The 17,741-nt window shown below is 38.6% G+C and overlaps 4 protein-coding genes across 5 annotated transcripts in view; 2 read left to right on the top strand and 2 right to left on the bottom strand.

The window, feature by feature from the left end:
- The window catches only part of LOC104804044 (protein CHROMATIN REMODELING 8), a 5,320-nt gene extending 2,625 nt beyond the window's left edge, over positions 1 to 2,695 (bottom strand). The window contains exons 1-5 of the mRNA XM_010528194.1: positions 2,421 to 2,695; positions 2,095 to 2,276; positions 1,300 to 1,824; positions 760 to 1,171; positions 16 to 655 (exon numbers count right to left, since the gene is read on the bottom strand). Of these exons, the coding sequence (XP_010526496.1) occupies positions 16 to 655; positions 760 to 1,171; positions 1,300 to 1,824; positions 2,095 to 2,184 (1,667 nt within the window). The 5' untranslated portion in view covers positions 2,185 to 2,276; positions 2,421 to 2,695. The remainder of the gene's footprint in view (positions 1 to 15; positions 656 to 759; positions 1,172 to 1,299; positions 1,825 to 2,094; positions 2,277 to 2,420) is intronic.
- Positions 2,696 to 4,905: 2,210 nt separating this feature from the next.
- On the top strand, positions 4,906 to 8,705 carry LOC104804043 (TBC1 domain family member 15-like). 2 transcript variants are annotated; one of them, XM_010528193.2, is made up of 12 exons: positions 4,906 to 5,061; positions 5,346 to 5,474; positions 6,068 to 6,163; positions 6,255 to 6,358; positions 6,742 to 6,941; positions 7,068 to 7,190; positions 7,287 to 7,375; positions 7,460 to 7,565; positions 7,717 to 7,814; positions 7,965 to 8,222; positions 8,330 to 8,413; positions 8,520 to 8,705. In XM_010528193.2, the coding sequence occupies exons 2-12, from the start codon at positions 5,364 to 5,366 to the stop codon at positions 8,532 to 8,534; spliced, it is 1,284 nt and encodes a 427-aa protein (XP_010526495.1). In that variant the 5' UTR covers positions 4,906 to 5,061; positions 5,346 to 5,363; the 3' UTR covers positions 8,535 to 8,705. The 2 variants fall into 2 exon arrangements, with proteins under 2 accessions (XP_010526495.1, XP_019056877.1); XM_019201332.1 differs by lacking the exons at positions 4,906 to 5,061; positions 5,346 to 5,474; positions 6,068 to 6,163 and having other exon boundaries at positions 6,267 to 6,358; positions 6,749 to 6,941.
- A 1,166-nt stretch (positions 8,706 to 9,871) lies between these two features.
- On the top strand, positions 9,872 to 13,265 carry LOC104804041 (long-chain-alcohol oxidase FAO4B-like). Its single transcript, XM_010528191.1, has 4 exons — positions 9,872 to 10,236; positions 10,508 to 10,783; positions 10,896 to 12,322; positions 12,722 to 13,265. Exons 1-4 carry the CDS (start codon positions 9,991 to 9,993, stop codon positions 13,056 to 13,058), a joined length of 2,286 nt encoding a protein of 761 aa, XP_010526493.1. The 5' UTR covers positions 9,872 to 9,990; the 3' UTR covers positions 13,059 to 13,265.
- LOC104804042 (succinate--CoA ligase [ADP-forming] subunit beta, mitochondrial) lies at positions 13,156 to 16,424 on the bottom strand. The gene is made up of 12 exons (XM_010528192.2): positions 16,203 to 16,424; positions 15,792 to 15,902; positions 15,522 to 15,633; positions 15,332 to 15,396; positions 15,118 to 15,195; positions 14,916 to 14,990; positions 14,644 to 14,796; positions 14,403 to 14,537; positions 14,092 to 14,256; positions 13,828 to 13,950; positions 13,642 to 13,713; positions 13,156 to 13,433 (listed from the first exon to the last, which is right to left on the bottom strand). The coding sequence occupies exons 1-12, from the start codon at positions 16,299 to 16,301 to the stop codon at positions 13,323 to 13,325; spliced, it is 1,299 nt and encodes a 432-aa protein (XP_010526494.1). The 5' UTR covers positions 16,302 to 16,424; the 3' UTR covers positions 13,156 to 13,322.
- Between the last annotated feature and the right edge of the window lie 1,317 nt (positions 16,425 to 17,741).

Raw genomic sequence — 17,741 nt, 5'->3', positions numbered from 1 at the left:
TCGGCATTCGGATTCCTGATACGGTGACCTTCATCCAATACTGCATAACCCCATTCAATATCAAGCAGCTTCTCGCCCAGAAGTCGCAGTTGCTCATACGTGGTGATGAGCAGGCCCGAGTCAGATCTCAGAACCCGCTTTATCAAAGAGTCCCATTTCTTGATGTTCTTGGACGAGTTTCTCTCATTGTCACTGTCAACTTCACCTTCACTGTCGTAATCGCTATCAGAGGCCTTGCCTCGTCCTTTCCCGTGTCCAGAATCTTGCGCTGAGTCATGGAGTATCTCCACGTGAAAACCTGGGTACCATTTCCGTGCTTCTCTCCTCCATTGGCGTGCAAGAGTAACAGGGCATATGACAATGCTTGGTCTGTACATCTTGCTGAAATGCAAGGATCCGAGAAAAGATAAGACCTGTACAGTCTTACCAAGACCCATCTCGTCCCCAATAATGCCACCAGCCCTTTGACAGTGAAGTTCCCAGAGCCACTGCACTCCAACTCTTTGGTATTCGAAAAGCTTACTGAATATGTTTTCAGGAATTTTTAATCCACCTTCAAGCAATACAAATGATGTCTCGTTATGGCCTCTGTCATCATCTTCATCTAGCTGTTCTTCCTCACAGCTGGAAATGGTTGAGTTTCTCTGCCTATCTTCTGCAACACCGAGATGAAAATTAACATGAGAATGTACCTCTAGTGCATATCCAGTTTTTGTTCTCAATTACTTTGTTTTCATAATTAAGAGCAATAAACCATACCGCTATCCTGAAGATCGATATCTTCACGGGAAATCTGCTTTTGCCATTTCCTCTCCGGCAAAGGCCGTTTCTTTTTAGCCATAGCAGTTTTTCCATTCTCCGTTTCCTTTTCCGGAGAATCATGATGAGTCTTATAAGGTTTTCTTAGCCTTTTAAAAGGAATAGTAGGTGCCTCAAGCTTTGGCAACTCTTTTGCTTCCAGCAGCTTGGTAGCTGGGCGAGCTTTTGCAGCCAAAGACATCGATTGAACAGCTCTAGCAATACTAGCAGAGTCCTCATCGTTGTCATTTTCATCATCTTGTTCAGGAATGTTATGCCAATTGGATGGCCCTGGTTGTTGAAGTCGACGTTCAAATCCCTCAAGCTTGTGAAACGGAGTTAAAATTCCTTTTCTGACCAATTCATCCCTTTCCTAGACCCAATAAAAAAAGAGAGCCGTGAATTTGCCGCTGTGTTTTATACAGATATTTCACAAAAGTATATACGATTTCACGATGATTCAGGTGAGCAGAAAAATTTAGAAGCGAGCATCTGACTAACCGTTTCAACAAAACCTGCAGAAGCTGCATCAAGGACAGCGTCGAAATCAGGGTCATCATGAATTGAGACAGTCTTCACCTTCTTCCTTTCTTTCTTGCCTGGTTTGAGAGCCTCTTTCGATTTTCTCTTGAGACTAGGCTCTTCCTTCACCAGATTTCTCAGTAGATTATCACGATCAATACCCTCAGAAACACCGTCGCCATGTAAACCAGACAGCTCCTTTTCAAATTGAGCCTTTCTTTTCTTAAGGCTTCTTAGACGGTCGGTGGCTAGGGCATGCTGGAGTGAAGAACGATTATGCGGAGCCTGAATATGAGCTTCATCGCCGTTTTTCTTTAAGCTATCATCTTTTGCAACGTCCTCGACAGTCGAAGAAACAGCATCTATTTCAAACTCTACAGCCCTTAATTTACTCAAAAGCTCCGAATGGCTAGAAGGCAATGTATCAGTTCTTTCCAACTCCAACTGACCAGAGGGCTCACCCACTGCGCTCCCACCCTCCCCATCCTCTAATTTCTTCTTTGCCTAAAATGGACACTTCTACTTTCAGTCAGGATCATACTGACATTACAAGCACAAATATATCAAGTCACTACACAAATTACACAATTCGACAATTTAACGGCTTTTCATGGACTGTTACTCAAATCCCATATATTCTAAAGATAAGCGAAGACAACAATCAAGATAAGTGTTTAAACACAAGAAACCTAGCAAAGCATCAAGAATGCAGCAGCTAATGCCAGTCATAAAGCTTCTCTCTTTCCAGAAAAGAACAAACAAAAGAACACATACCTCGTTTAGTATCGTCTGTTCGATATCTTCGGGATTCGCAGATGTCACCCCTAAACTACTCAACAAGAATTTATCCTCCTCTTCCTCCATTGATCATGTCAACTATAAACCCCGATCATCGTATAGCATTGAATCTCTCCAGAGCTTCCTCCTCCGATTTTGGGAGTAAACGACACAACCAGCTGAGACCCATCAAGTATAATGTTAAAACCGAAACCGAACAGGAAGACATGAACCCTAAATCGGCAACGCGGTCAGACAAGCTTCATACAAATCAGGCTACCGATGTAGCTGCAGAATTACCAGTGTAGAAGCAGGAAACTAACCCGGATTTCACCAAAATTTGGAAGATTTTAGAAATAGATGAAGCAGAATCCGGAAGATCCTCAGAAAAATAAAATCGCGTCCGATCGAATTCTCCGATCGTACAAATTTCGTTCAATTCGAGACCGTGTATCTTCAGATTAATCCGAAATCAAATTCCTTTAAGCCGGTCATAAATTGTGTGCTATGCACGGGATTAGAACGAACGCGGCGGTGACGCTGACTAACATGCGCACCTCCACCCCCTTCCTTCTCCTGAAAGGCCCGTGATAAGCACTGTGCAATTGTCGAATAGCTTATCATTCATCACCACCCTTTCTGATAAGCAGGTATGATTCTAAAGCCTACTCAGGCCCATCAAGTGATATTCTTTTTTGAACAAGCCCATACAAGCCCTGTACTCTGTCCATAAAATGGGGTTTAGCCATTTAGGTCTTACATGTCACGTAACATTAGTCCAACGGGCCTAGGAAATATGCCAGTTAGTGAAATAAAAAAGATAAAATGCCGCCGAGGGTTTCCGTCAGGCTCGGGCTCGAGCTGTTCCCATTTTTACGAGTTTAAATAATCAAATTCGAAATTCGATTCTATAAAATTTGGATTTAGATTTGGATCAGATCGACTTTTAAATTTATTTTTATTATTTTTTTAAAAAATTCGAACTTCGTGACGATCCAAAATCTGATCTAAACATTGTTTGAAAACTCAAAAAATTTTAGACTGAAATATTTAGATCCGAAACCCATTATTTTTCGAACCGGATCGAAACGGATTTCAAAATTCGAGTCAGAATTGACAACCTATATAGAAAAACTATAAAAATCTTTAAAAAATTATATAAAAACTATTTTAAATTCTTAGCTATGACTATGAACGTTAAATTGTATTCCAAAAAATTAGACGTAAGTTAACATTTTTATCTTTTAGAAAAATGACATTTTACTATACCGACTTTGTAAAATGTGACCTTTTCATACACGAATTTTTTATTTGACAAAAAACTACACCAAATTATCAAATGTGCCAAATTGATACACGAACTATCCAATTTAACTGCAATTTCCTACACAATTCGAAAACGGTGTTAAGTGTCCGTTAAACGCTGACGTGGTACGCTACGTGGCGGCTGACGTGGCACGCCACATAGATTTTTTGCCACATCAGCATGCCACGTCGGATTTTTAAAAAAATTCCGAAAAAATATGAAAAAAATCGATTTTAAAAAATAAAATTAAAAATAAAATAAATAAACAGCAAAATATATATATACATATATATTCATATCTATATACAAATAAAAATATAAATATATATATAAAATAAAAAAACATACACATATATATACAAACATCTATACAAATATATATACATATACATACAAACAAATATATTTATATATACATATGCATATATAAATATATATATATGTATATATATACATATGCATATACATACATACATATATACAAAATAAAAAAATCACATATATATATATATATTCATATCCACATATAAATACAAATATAAATATAAATACTTCTATGTATATATATTTCTATATATATCAAATAAAAATATACACATATATACATGCATTTATACAAATATATATGTATATATATACATACAAGTATATTTATATATATACACATACATATATATAAATATGTATACACGTATATATATGAATACATATTTATATATATACACCTACATATATATATAAATACATACATACATACAAAATAAAAAAATATACAAGTATATATATATATATAGGAGTATATATATATGTATGTTTTTTTATTTTTATATATATTTATATTTTTATTTGTATATAGATATGAATATATATATATATATATTTGCTGTTTATTTATTTTATTTTTAATTTTTTTTAAAATTTCGATTTTTTTTCATATTTTTTTGGATTTTTTTTAAAATCCGAGGTGGTATGCTGATGTGGCAAAAAAATCTATGTGGCGTGCCACTCAGCCGCTACGTGGCGTGCCACGTCAGCGGTTAACAGACACTTAACACCGTTTTCGAATTGTGTAGGAAATTGCAGTTAAATTGGGTAGTTCGTGTATCAATTTGATATATTTGATAATTTGGGGTAGTTTTTTGTCAAATTAAAAATTCGTATAGGAAAATGTCATATTTTACAAAGTCGGTGTAGGAAAATGTCATTTTCCCTAATCTTTTTTACGGAATTTTCTATGATTAGACGCTGATGTGGCAATCGGAATATTGAATTAGTACCAACTATATCACGTCATAAAAAATTAGACGCTGATGTGGCAATCGGAGAAAACCACAACCTCGTCAAAACACGTTCTATGAACGCCACTGACTAACAGAACTGAAGGCTTTCCATAAAACGGCGTCGTTAGTGCCAATCCCAACCGTCGTCGTCTACAGTCAGCATTAGCGGTAACGTTAACGGTAACGGCAGGCCAAACGGCAATCGTGCCGTGACTCGGGCGTCTTCCTCGCCCCAATCTCCTCATTGTTCGTCGTTTTGAAATCTTCTCCCTCGGAAATCAATCATACAAAAACTAAACGAAACTCTATGCTCGAAGGAACGGTCGATTTATCGTCTGGATTATTCATTCGATTCAGATATCTTCTTATTTAGATTCGGTAAGGCCCAGACGTTAGAAGTTTTGAAGATCATTCGAAGAGCATAGATCGTGTTTCCGAAGCTTGATCCTTTCCATTAATGGAGTTCAGTATAAAATCAGGAAAAATAATAGCAACAGATTCATCACGAAAACCCGGAAATTCAATAAACCATTTTTTTTGGTCAAACACGTGTATTTTTTTGCCGAGTTGTCAAAGTTATCCCTAATTTGTCTCTCTGATTGATCCAGTTGTCGCCATGAATTGATTTCTCTGGAAATGACCGATTTTTGTTTGACGAATAGGGAGAAGAGGAAATCTGCATGTTCTGTTGCGGAGTTATGTGGAAATCAGGAGGAGAGGATTTGCAAGGTTTCTATCCAGTTAGACCAGAATGCCAATCAGATGTTCCCAGGACCCGATTTAAATCCAGGGTTTGTCTTCTTACAGCGCATGTTCTTGATTAATGTTCGGTTCCCAGATCGGAATAACATTTCATAGCTGGTGATCTCAAGTATTGGGCTCTCATCTGATTTAGAGTTTCCCTCCATTAGCATTCGATAAACGCTCGGGTTCAAGGAGATGAGGGTCTTTTATGGCCTTTCTTTGTATTTCTACGGTCCGTTTGGATGCTTGGTTCACGGATTGGAATTCCAATGATCCATAGCTTGACATTGGAAGTATTCGTTCTCATTTCAGATTTAGAATTTTGATTCGTTTTCAAGTTTTTGTATTCCGTTGAAGGTGGGTCTTTTTCTAGGAATGGACACATCTTGTTATACTTTCTTTTGCTTTAATGTTCTTGATTAATGCTTGGTTGTCGGATTGAAATATCTCTTGGTTGGAGGTTTAAGGAACTGGGTTCTCATCAGATTCAGAATTTTATGAGCTCTCAGGTTCAAGGCGGCGCTTCTGTTTGGGGATTGGCATATTTTGATATTGTTTAGGATTTTCGACAAATCTTGACATATGGATTCTTTTCTTGAGGGATTGTCATGTCTTGATAATGGCCACTTCTGCTGAACAGGCAGGCAAAACCCTCAGCGCGAGAAGATGGCACGCTGCATTTACGGAAGATGGGCATCTGGATATCGTAAGAGTGCTGAGACGTATACAGCGTGGAGTAAGTCTACTTTGGTGTAATGATCTCTTTTTTTCTTCTTCCGGTGTAATGGTTTGCATTTTTTCTTGACGATCATTTGTTTCTTTGTCAGGGAGTCCATCCCTCGATCAAAGGAGCGGTTTGGGAGTTTTTGGTAGGATGCTACGACCCAAACAGCACGTTTGAAGAAAGAAACAGGCTGAGGAGCCAGAGGAGGTACTATTCTCTTCTTTAGAAAATTTTTCATCTGAGCATAAGAAATGATATGATCCATAACTGAATAAGAGCTTAGTAAGCTTTCTTTAAGCAAAAAGATACTCTTTTGGTATAAAAAAAACTTGAAAGATAGTCTAATAAATAGTTAGAATAAGGCCTTTCCTATTGAAAGGCCATTATGTCTTCTTTTCCTTTTTCCCTTCTCTTATAAGAATTTATTCAAAGCTCAAGGAGTTTTATACAAGCTGTTTACATTGTAACGTTTTTGCACAATTGCCTCAAGTTTCCCTCCTTTCTGTTCGTGAGAACTGGTTAGTTATCCCGATATATTGTTCTTTAATTTTTACTTCGTTTCACTTTGTGGCTAACCACACCATACTAAGGGAGCAGTACGACGCATGGAAAGAAGAATGCCAGAAAATGGTTCCTGTCATTGGTAGTGGGAGGCTCATCACATTGTCAGTGGTCTCGGAAAACGGGCAGCCGATAGAGGATTCTTCTTCGGAAAATCAAGGATGGCTTGTGAAAACCGCTATTTCAGACCAGAGAGTGCTCCAGTGGATGCTCTCTTTGCATCAAATTGGTATATGCCTACTTGTAGAAAGTTTATTTACATGCTTTTTAAGCATCTGCAACACATGTATGCTCTTACTATATCAGTTCATCAGATGCCCTTTTACATTTTATTGTACACAAAAAATTGTTGCAGGTCTTGACGTTGTCAGAACAGATCGGTATCTCTCCTTTTATGAGAGGGAGGATAATCAAGCAAGACTCTGGGATGTTCTCGCCGTCTATACATGGTTAAATCCCGATATTGGTTATGTCCAAGGTAAATCAATCCGGTTGCTAATGATTAACCATGAACATGAAGAAAAGAAAACTCATCCAAAACGATTAAACTATTAACTAAATATCCTAAATGTAGGAATGAATGATATATGTTCCCCGATGATAATCCTTCTCGAGAATGAAGCCGACGCCTTCTGGTGCTTCGAGCGTACAATGCGGAGACTAGTGAGCGTTTGGAATAACTTTTACTGTCATGTTATCCCAAAAAAATCGAGGTGTTCATGATGTTAAGGTTTTTATTGAATTCAGAGAGAAAATTTTAGGGCAACAACGACATCAATGGGTGTACAGACTCAGCTCGGTGTTCTCTCACAGATCATTAGAACTGTGGATCCTCGGCTCCATCAACACCTCGGTACGTAAACCTTCCATCCATTTGATATCTTTTGGTTGTCTGCAGATATCTAAAACCAGACCAAAGGCAAGTAACTAACTAGTTTAACCATTATGAAACCTGGCTTTACTGTCTTAAAATCTCCATGGCAACATATTGAACAACATGGCAGAGGAACTGGATGGAGGGGAATACCTGTTTGCGATAAGGATGCTGATGGTACTTTTCAGGAGAGAATTCTCCTTCATGGACGCACTGTACCTTTGGGAGGTAACAAGAATCTCTGCTATGGTAACTTAAAGATCAAGCAAATATATGTCTTTGGAAGTGGCCAACCCAAATGGGCGTTGTTACGTGTTTGCACGGTATGGTGTGCCGTGAAATCGATGAGACTGAGAGAGATGGATGGGGTGAATGCAGATGATGTGGGCGATGGAATACAATCCAAACATGTTCGCATCGTACGAAGAACCAGAAAACAGGAACGGGAACGTGGCAGAAACGGATCCAAAGGTGCTGAAGCAGTGCGGGAAGTTCGAGAGGAAATACATGAAGAGCGGAGTCCATTCTCATTCCGATCAGCACAGCACTCTCGCCGTTTTTGTGGTTGCCAGTGTTTTGGAGACCAAGAACAAGCGCCTCTTGAAGGAAGCCAAAGGCCTCGACGACGTCGTTCAGGTCTCTCTCTCTCTCTCTCAACCACACACACCACACGATCTAAAAAACCCTTATAAGAAAGACTTGCTTGGTTTCTTTTCCCTATATATATGTATATATATATATAGATACTGGGGGACATAGCAGGTAATCTGGACGCTAAGAAGGCGTGTAGAGAAGCCTTAAGGATTCACGAGAAGTTCCTCAGAAAGGTATTCTTCTTCTTCTTCGTCTTGGGAGTTATGTTTTGTTATCTAATTTCTTATAATTTACAGAGAAAAGGCTGTTTATATGTTTAATTATGAGATGTGTTTGCAGAGCAAGAAGCAATAGATGTTGCTGGGCTTTTGATGATCATTCATTATGACAATCTCCATTTTCCTTTCCTTCTTTGTTTGTATGATGAGATGAGAGAGTGTATGTGTATCTTTCGTTTCTCTTGTGTTTTGTCACACACTGATTCTTTCATTCAATTATATATATGATCAAACATGTTGTGGGTTTTGAAATGTGTGCCGTCTTTGGTTTATAAGATGGAACTTCGTGACGGCTCATTCGTTTTTTTTCCCTTCAAAACTCGTCTTCATTGAGAGAGGAAAAAAAAATAAAGGAAACAGAAAAACAGATAATGCTTTGTTTTGGTTAGCAAGGGAGTCTTTATGTTTCTACATTATGGGCTTTTTAATGGATCTCACTTGAACTCCAGGCCCACCCAAAATACGCGAGATTTCACTTTTTTTTCTAAAAAAGAATTAGAAAAAAATAAGTTTTTTTTTTCTAATTCATTTTCAAATTCATAGTTAAGATAAATATGTGTCTTATTTCCCATTTATTTGTTGTATATTAGCAGGAAAAATAGCTATACTGTTTGTTTACATCCAAAAATAAATATTTCTAATAAAAATTGTTTCAAACATTATCGGAGATCTATTTGATATTATATAAAATATAATTTGTAAAAGTTTTAGATTTATATAAAAATACGTTAAAATAAATTTTATAGTTTAAGAATTTTAGAAATTTATTAACAAAATATAAATAATAAATCTATAACTCAAATGAAATTTTTATTGTTTTTTTTTGTTTAAATTTTTTTTAAAAAATTATTGTTAATAACTATGAAAAAGGAAAATAGATTATTATTATTTTTTAAAATATAAGAAAAAGTTAAAAAAAAAATTAAAATAAATATTCAATATTTTCGAAAATAAAAATGGTTTTATTAAAAATAATATGATTAATATTTGAATATTATTATAGAAACAGAGAATCGTTTTCTAAAACAAGATTGTGGATGAATGTTTTTAGATTTACATAAAATAAATAAAAAAAGTATTAATGATATTAAAAAATGGCAACAAATCTCAAATATAACCAAGTTTGAAAAAGTAATTATAATTAACGTTTTTTTATGAAATTATGAACCCTTCAAAACTTGACGTCCAAAAGATAATATGCCGTATCGCGCAAGCAACAATTTTAAGAAAGGCGCAACAAGAACCCCCGAATAAAGTGGGACCCATTAACAATAAACTCAGTAGTTTTTTTTTTTTTTGGTTAAAGACTCGGTAGTTGCCATGTTTTTGTCCGACCTTTGATGATTTCCCAATTTTTCTCGGATTACTCGTAAACCCAATCCTATTCCAACTCTTCTTAATACACTAATCTACGCTTAAGAGTGTGTGTGTGTGTATATATATATATATATATAAGTGTATATGCACAATAACGTCGTACAAGTGCGAGATTAGAACACTGTTTTCAAAGTCAAGAACGAGAGCGTAACGATATGGAAGACGAGAGAAGAAGAAGAAGAGGGCATCCTCTGCTAAGGTGGAGGACGAGGGCAGAGGGAGATTACAGCCATGGCTTCTCTCAGGGTCAGATCCAATCACTTTCTGCGATCTGTCACACCCTCCTCCCTTCTCTTCCTCCGCCGCCGCCGGAAACCTTGTCGGACCAAGACAAGACGAATTTCCCGGCTCTTGTTTCCTTTTACAGAGCCACCGCTTCTCAACCACCGATTCCTGATGAGGTACCCTTGGCCTTCCTTTCTTTTTCAGTTCTCCAATTCGATTTGCTTTAGAACAAAAAGGAATGATACGATGGGTTCTGCTTATGCAATAGTGTCGATTTTGGATTCGTAGATTTTTTGTTTTTTTTGCACCTCTCCCTGGTGATTAGACTGCATATGCAAATATCGTTTGGTAAATGGTAATAACACAACTTAAGGGGAAAAAAAAGGTTTTCTTTTTCCTAAAAGAAGATTATTTTTTTTTTGGCGGTGTTGATATGGACAAAACAAGGTGGCGGAGATGATGGTGAGGCATGGCCGACCAGAAGCAATTATGGTAGTGAAGATTGCCTTGAAGATTCTCTCTTCGAGATTGGGAAGTTTGCTGCTCTGCGGCACTCTCTGCTTTGATTCCAAATGGCCCTTTCTTCATACATTCTCAGAACTCCCATTGAACGTAAGAGAAGAAATCATGAGGACATGGTCCAAGCAAGGCGGCCTCTTTGTGCCTCTTCGTATAACTTTTCTCCTCGTAAAGTTCTTCTCCATGTTCTATTACTTTTCCCAGGTAAATCTAATCGTAATTCATCAAAAACACCTTTTGCTGTTTCATAGATTATGTAAACTTTTGTATTAGTTGAAGGCACAGTGGTTTTGAACTTGATGGTTTATATTTATAGTCGGATGGGCGTTCGAAGAATCCTGCATGGGAAGCGATCGGATACACAGTCGACACACGAGAGGGGAGTTGGGACGAGACGGAAGAGGAGAGACCTCTCGATAAGGGAATCATAGAAACGGCACAAGAGAACGACGTTACCATCAGGCAGTCTCTCATCAACAGAGGCGTCCATGTCGCAGAAGAAGAAGACGACGATGGTGTTCATAAGATCAGATGTGATGCGGTGGTCATTGGTTCAGGCAGCGGAGGCGGTGTTGCTGCCGCGAACCTCGCAAAGGCCGGTCTGAATGTGATCGTTCTTGAGAAAGGAAACTACTTTACACCTCGAGACTATTCGTCTCTGGAAGGTCCGTCGCTGGTTGAGCTTTATGAGAAGAGCGGGATATTGACGACAGTCGACGGGAAATTCATGATATTGGCTGGATCAGCTGTCGGAGGAGGCTCAACCGTTAACTGGTCGGCCTCGATAAGAACACCTGACCATGTTCTGCGGGAATGGTCTGCAGAGAATAAGATTAATCTTTTCACGAGTAGAGAATATCAATCTGCGATGGACGAAGTCATTAGACGGATAGGAGTCGAGGAGAGGTGCGGAAGAGACGGCTTTCAAAACCAGGTGTTGAGAAAAGGGTGCGAGAGACTCGGGTTGAAAGTAGATCCAGTTCCGAGAAACTCACCGGGAGATCATTACTGCGGCTCTTGCGGGTACGGATGCAGGACAGGAGACAAGAAAGGGACAGACCAGACATGGCTGGTTGACGCCGTGGACTATGGAGCCGTTATCCTGACAGGTATAAAAGCCGAAAGATTCATACTAGAAGATAACAACAACAGTGATAGCAGCTACAATGGGCGAAGGAAGAGATGCGTGGGAGTGGTTGCAGGTTCTTTAGGGGGTAAAATGAAGAAGAAACTCTGGATCGAGGCCCGAGTGTCGATTTCAGCAGCCGGGTCACTACTGACGCCACCGTTGATGATCTCAAGCGGGTTGAAAAACCCACACATTGGGAGAAACCTAAGGCTGCATCCGGTGTTAATGACGTGGGGGTACTTCCCCGAGGAGGGTTCAGAGTTTCAAGGGAAAATGTACGAGGGAGGGATCATCACCTCAGTTCATCATGTAAGGGATGCAGAATCGAAGTCAGGAAGCAGAGCAGTACTGGAGACACCATTGATAGGACCGGCATCATACGCAGGGCTGGTGCCATGGGTGTCAGCAGCGGATTTTAAGGAGAGGATGGTTAGATACGGGAGGACGGCTCATGTGTTTGCGCTGGTGAGGGACAATGGTTCAGGTGAGGTTGTGAAGGAAGGAGATGTTACATATAGGTTGAGTCAGTTGGATAAGGAGAGGCTCAGTGTGGGATTGAGACAAGCCTTGAGGATTCTGATTGCCGCGGGCGCAGTTGAAGTCGGGACATACAGGTAAGCTGGTGATCCTTACACAACCTGAACAAAACAATACAAAAACTATTTAACAAACAAGAATCTCAAAATATAAGTTTTAAAAAGAAAAGAAAGAGAAAGAGAGAGAGGAAGAAGCTAAACTTTGAAAAGAGAAGCTACTAGAAAAGTCTTAAATTGTAAACAGACATTATATTTGTTATAGATACAGTTCTGAGAAAGGCTTAAATGGTTCATTTTGGCAAAAATTCAACCGCAAATTAGGGATCAAAGTGTTACCATCCATCTTCAAGATACAAATTCAGATGATATCATTTCATTTGGACAAGGAACTGCCAATCTAGACTAGAGATAGGATAATTCTGGTTATGGGGATTGTATCAGTATAGTTAAATAACACCAGCTATTTTCTTTCTACAGGAGCGACGGACAGAGAATGAAGTGCAAGGGACTTACCAAACAAGCAATGGAAGAGTTTCTGGACAGTGTGGACGCGGTTGGGGGAGTGAGGACGAGAGGGGAGCACTGGACAACGTACTTCTCAGCACATCAGATGGGGAGTTGCCGAATGGGTGCCTCAGCGGGAGAAGGAGCGGTGGACGAGAATGGCGAGAGCTGGGAGACCCAAGGCTTGTTCGTCTGTGATGGGAGCGTTTTGCCGTCTGCTGTAGGGATAAACCCCATGATCACTATCCAGTCCACTTCTTACTGCATTTCAACAAGGATAGCTGAGTCCTTGCAAAAGAAAGGACGTTAAGAGATTCCAAAAGGATCTCAAACTTTGTAATCCAGAATTCTTGAATTATGTTGTCGAATAAAGAAATAAAAAACATTGGAATGACTGCGAAAAGAGATAAACAAAAACTCCAATGGTTTCTGAGTCGTTTTATTGAACATCTGCTCCTGCAGAAAAATAGATTCTGCCAGAGAAACATCCGGTTCCGTGTTTCATAAAATGGATGATCAAACGACAATGTCGAAAAGATCGCCCCTTTGCTCCCAGTTTGTTATTGAACAGATCTCATGGATTTTTTAGAGGAGCCGAGAAAGCTTCAACAACCTTAACAGCTATAGCAGCTTTCTTGGCAGCTTCGTCCAGGGTCTCAGCTGTAATCAGGGACAGTTCACTTTCCTGTAGAAACAAGATTCGATTAGCAGGTGTTTCAGATTGAAAGTGTTTTTTCTTTCCAAGTAGAAATGTAGACCAACATTGTGATAGATCCCTTGATTTGTGGGGATCGTTATTTAGAATATTTTTTGAGAATATTTTCCCGATAGGCTCGATTTTGAGCCCATCACATTGTGATTTAAAGAGCCGATTAGCAATTGGCCAATTGTACCTTCAAGATCCTCTTTCCCTGTTCAACGTTGGTACCTTCAAGACGGACAACCACAGGCACTTTCAGGGAGACCTGTGAGACAGATTGAAGACGTGTTTTGTTTAGGCAAATGTGAAAGAACGAATTTTCTTGAAAATGCAAATTTCCCCGGAGTCAATAGCATTGACAATAGATAAGGGGCCATACCTGTTTCACAGCATTGACAATTCCGGTTGCTATCACATCACATTTCATTATCCCACCGAAAATGTTAACCAAGATTGCTTTCACTTTCTTGTCAGAAGTCAATATCTTGAATGCCTCAACCACCTGATTATCACGAAGACCAGAATTAGAGATCAGAAAGTTTGAATAGCTTTCAAGAGGGATGTGGAATGCCTGCTAACTCAAAACTTCTGCCCTTGCCGATTAAAGAAGGAAAATATGGACTCTGAAGCAAAACTAAGTTACCTGATTTTCAGAAGCATTTCCACCAACGTCAAGGAAATTGGCAGGCGTTCCACCATGCAGTTTAATGATATCCATTGTAGCCATAGCTAATCCAGCCCCATTAACCATGCAACCGATTTCTCCATCTAACCCAATGTAGTTCAGGTCAGCCTTGGCAGCGGCCACCTAGGAGAAGAACGACAAAATTCACTCTTTTATTATTTTCTTCACTTAATCATGTGCAAGCTCAATGGGTTGAGACGAAACGAAGGCTGACTTCAAGATTTTTAAATGCAGTGAATAACAGAAAGACAATAGATAGTGGACCATACCTCTCGTGGATCCTCTTGTGTGGGATCACGGAGGGCAAAGATCCCTTTTTGTCGGAAAGCAGCATTATCATCAAAGTTCAACTTGGCATCAGCAGCTACCAACTGGTTGCTCGATGTCTCAGCAAGGGGATTGATCTGCTCAATATAAACAAGAGTCAACACAAGATATCAACCACAAAATATAATGTAAACTAATACTGTGTGCATGGAAGTTCAAAGATATTAAGATAATTAGACTTACTTCCAACATTGTGCAGTCGCACTTGCAGAAAAGTTCATATAGCTTCTTCACTTGTTCAATCGAATCTTTCCTATCAGCACCTTTAGGTGCCAAACCATCCACAACCTTTGCAGCATCCTCATCAGTAATTCCATCAAAAACATTGATTGGTACCTATAGAAAACCAAGAAGTGAGAGTGAGAAATGATCAGTTGGACTACAACAGAATACCAGAGAAAACGAGACCCTTATGTAATTTCTAGGGGATAAAAAACAAATCATACAGTCACAACCTTAACAATCATATCAGGAAACTTTTCGGCAAGGTCTTCAATGCTGGTACCTCCTTTTCTGCAGGCAATGATAAGCTGAGACAGGCAGGAAATTTTTTAGTCATTGCTGAGAGGTGTCTAGGAAAGACCATGCCAAGAAAGAACAGAATATTAAAAAAAAAACTGTGAGAAGTGATGGTGGGTTAATGTTTGTGTAACATACCGGACCAGCAGTTTTACGATCCAAAATTATGGAAAAGTACATCTCGTTGATGAGTGACAGTTTCTCACACAAGTAAACCTGGCCAAGGATTCAAACTAGAAAAAAGTTAACTCCTGATCAAAATCCTACCCAAACATAGGAGCAAGCACTAAGGCAGACACGAGAACTAAGAGAAATACAGATTATGTGCCTGCATGAGTTACTGATAACAGACCTTGCTCACTACTTTGCCTTCAGGACCAGATTGTTTGGTGACGAGTATCTGTCCTAGCATCTTTCCTGAAATAAAAAACAAATTAGTAGACACAGATGAAACAAGATGGAAGACCAATCATAAAAGGCCATAAGCATGTCACATGCTGGCAATTAATAAAAAAACTTTTTGGTACAGTATACACGCATACCAGCAATATCTTCAACCTGATCGCGCTTGACAATGTGAACTCCACCCTGAAGACCACTCTTAAATGTTCCTAGACCTCTTCCACCAGCCAAAATTTGGCTCTTAACGACCAACTGTATCATATGAAAGGCCACTCTTATGCAACCATTAACAATGAATAAACTGATAAACAGAAAAATGCAATCGGGACAGAGATGCAAAATTAATCAGGCAGCTCAAACATCAAAAGTTTCGGCCATAATCTGTTCCTCTAGAGCTCTCCAAATATTACCTCATTTTCGTTGGGGAAAACTTCCTGGATAGCCTTTTTTACTTCTTCCACAGAAGAAACAGCCACTCCCTTTGGCACATTCACTCCATATTTCCCCATCAACTCAGCCCCCTGGTAACCATGAAAAGAGATCAAAGAAGCAAAACAAAAGAACTAGCTGAAAAACTACATTTTCTGAACAGGTAAACCAGCTCGTCCACTAGTACGCAGTAGATTGAAAACGAAACTCTTAGATACTTCTTTACAAAATCCGATACTGAATCCAAGGGCGTTCCTACCTTTACAGCCATCATTTTCCATCATAAATCAATCGCAGGATCAAACTATAACAACAAACCTAAGAAACTCTCAGAATGGAACCACTCCTATGCACAAGAATTGAATCTTCGAAATCGGAATGGAGAGGAGTACCTGATACTCGTGGATGTTGAGACGGCGGAGCTGTTGCTGCTGCCATTTTCCAGCAACGGAGAGAGATCTCGAAACGAGCTTGTTCACCAATCCTCTCATCCTTCGGTTCTTGCTCCGAAACCAGCGAAGAGGAATCAAGCGCTCAACGGGAGAGAGAGAGAGAGAGAGAGAGAGAGAGAGAGAGAGAGAGAGAGAGAGTAGTCGCAACGCCGATCGTGTCCGACTGAGAGAAAGAATAGACCCTAATTCCCCCACTTTTCTGTTTCCAAAATTTACCCCTAAAGTTTTACTATTTATGTATTATTCGCTTATAGAGTTATTTTATTCACTTTCACCCCCATATGTATTCTTTTAATTTTGTGATGTTCTTCCGGAGATATTCTATTGTTTCCGGTACTTTTGAATTTTTAGGTAGCTTCAGAATTTTTTTAAAAAAAATATTCGGATGAAAGGATACATTTTAATACACTATAATTCGACAGCCAGTAGTAAAAGTTAACAAAAAACTAATATAGAATTTAATACATCTTTCCTCTAATGTATCCATAAACAGTGTGGCAAAAAAAGGCTGAAGTTCGATTCTTTTTAAAAAAACTTAAATATATATATATATATATATTATATATATATATATATAATGCAATTTTCAATTGGTGGGACAAAAAGAAAAGGGAGAATTCGTAGCAAACAGTATCCCATATTCCCATGGTTATCTCTAACAATCAATACGTAAAACCTTGAGAAAACCACGAAACGTCATCTCCCGAAACAGTATCAAGATGTATCAATGTATACATATATATATATATACACATATACATGCCTTATGTGTGTAGGTGTGTGTGTATATATACACACAAGTGACTGTCTCGACGAAGAACATAACATTAAAAAGTGTGTGTGTATGTTTTTTTTCTCTTTGTTTTTGGGAACGTGTAATATAATCGGTGCATGAAGGAGAATAATGGGGTCAGAGTACGTAGTATGGATCCTCGTGGGAGTGAGTGGTCATCCTTCTCGTTGGTATTGCGTGTTGCCTTTTGGCTGAACGCTGCAATTTTAGAGTTTATTCTTCTTCTCTCTCGTTTTTTTTGGATAAATTTTGTTTTTGAATTCTTACAAATTAGAATTGGCCGCTGTTTATATTGTGTATGTGTGTATATATATATATATTGGAATATATGTTTTTGTTTTAGTTATGGATTTGGTGTAATTATTTTGAATGAAAAATCTCTGCATCCATTCCACGTCTTCCTTTATTTCCGATGTTTGTGAGGATCAATTGTATTCCATACTCCACAGCATATTTATCTATTTATCTAATTAATTTTGTTTTTAAATTTTTTCTAAAATCCCCAACGGGCCCCACCAAGGGCAGTATTTACCATCCATCTGAAATGGGTTTATTTATCTATCTATATAATAGATTTCCATGGCCCTTGAGACAGGTAGCTTTGGGCTTTTTCTTGTGGCAAAAATCCATAACATAAATTGGACCGAATCACATTTTCCTAGACATATCTAACTTGGATGGTCAAT

This window comes from Tarenaya hassleriana, unplaced genomic scaffold (assembly GCF_000463585.1).
Source record: "Tarenaya hassleriana unplaced genomic scaffold, ASM46358v1 Cleome9, whole genome shotgun sequence".
NCBI classification, from domain to species: Eukaryota; Viridiplantae; Streptophyta; class Magnoliopsida; order Brassicales; family Cleomaceae; genus Tarenaya; species Tarenaya hassleriana.
Note: the sequence above shows the minus strand (reverse complement) of the source record. Positions and strands in the feature narration are given on the sequence as shown.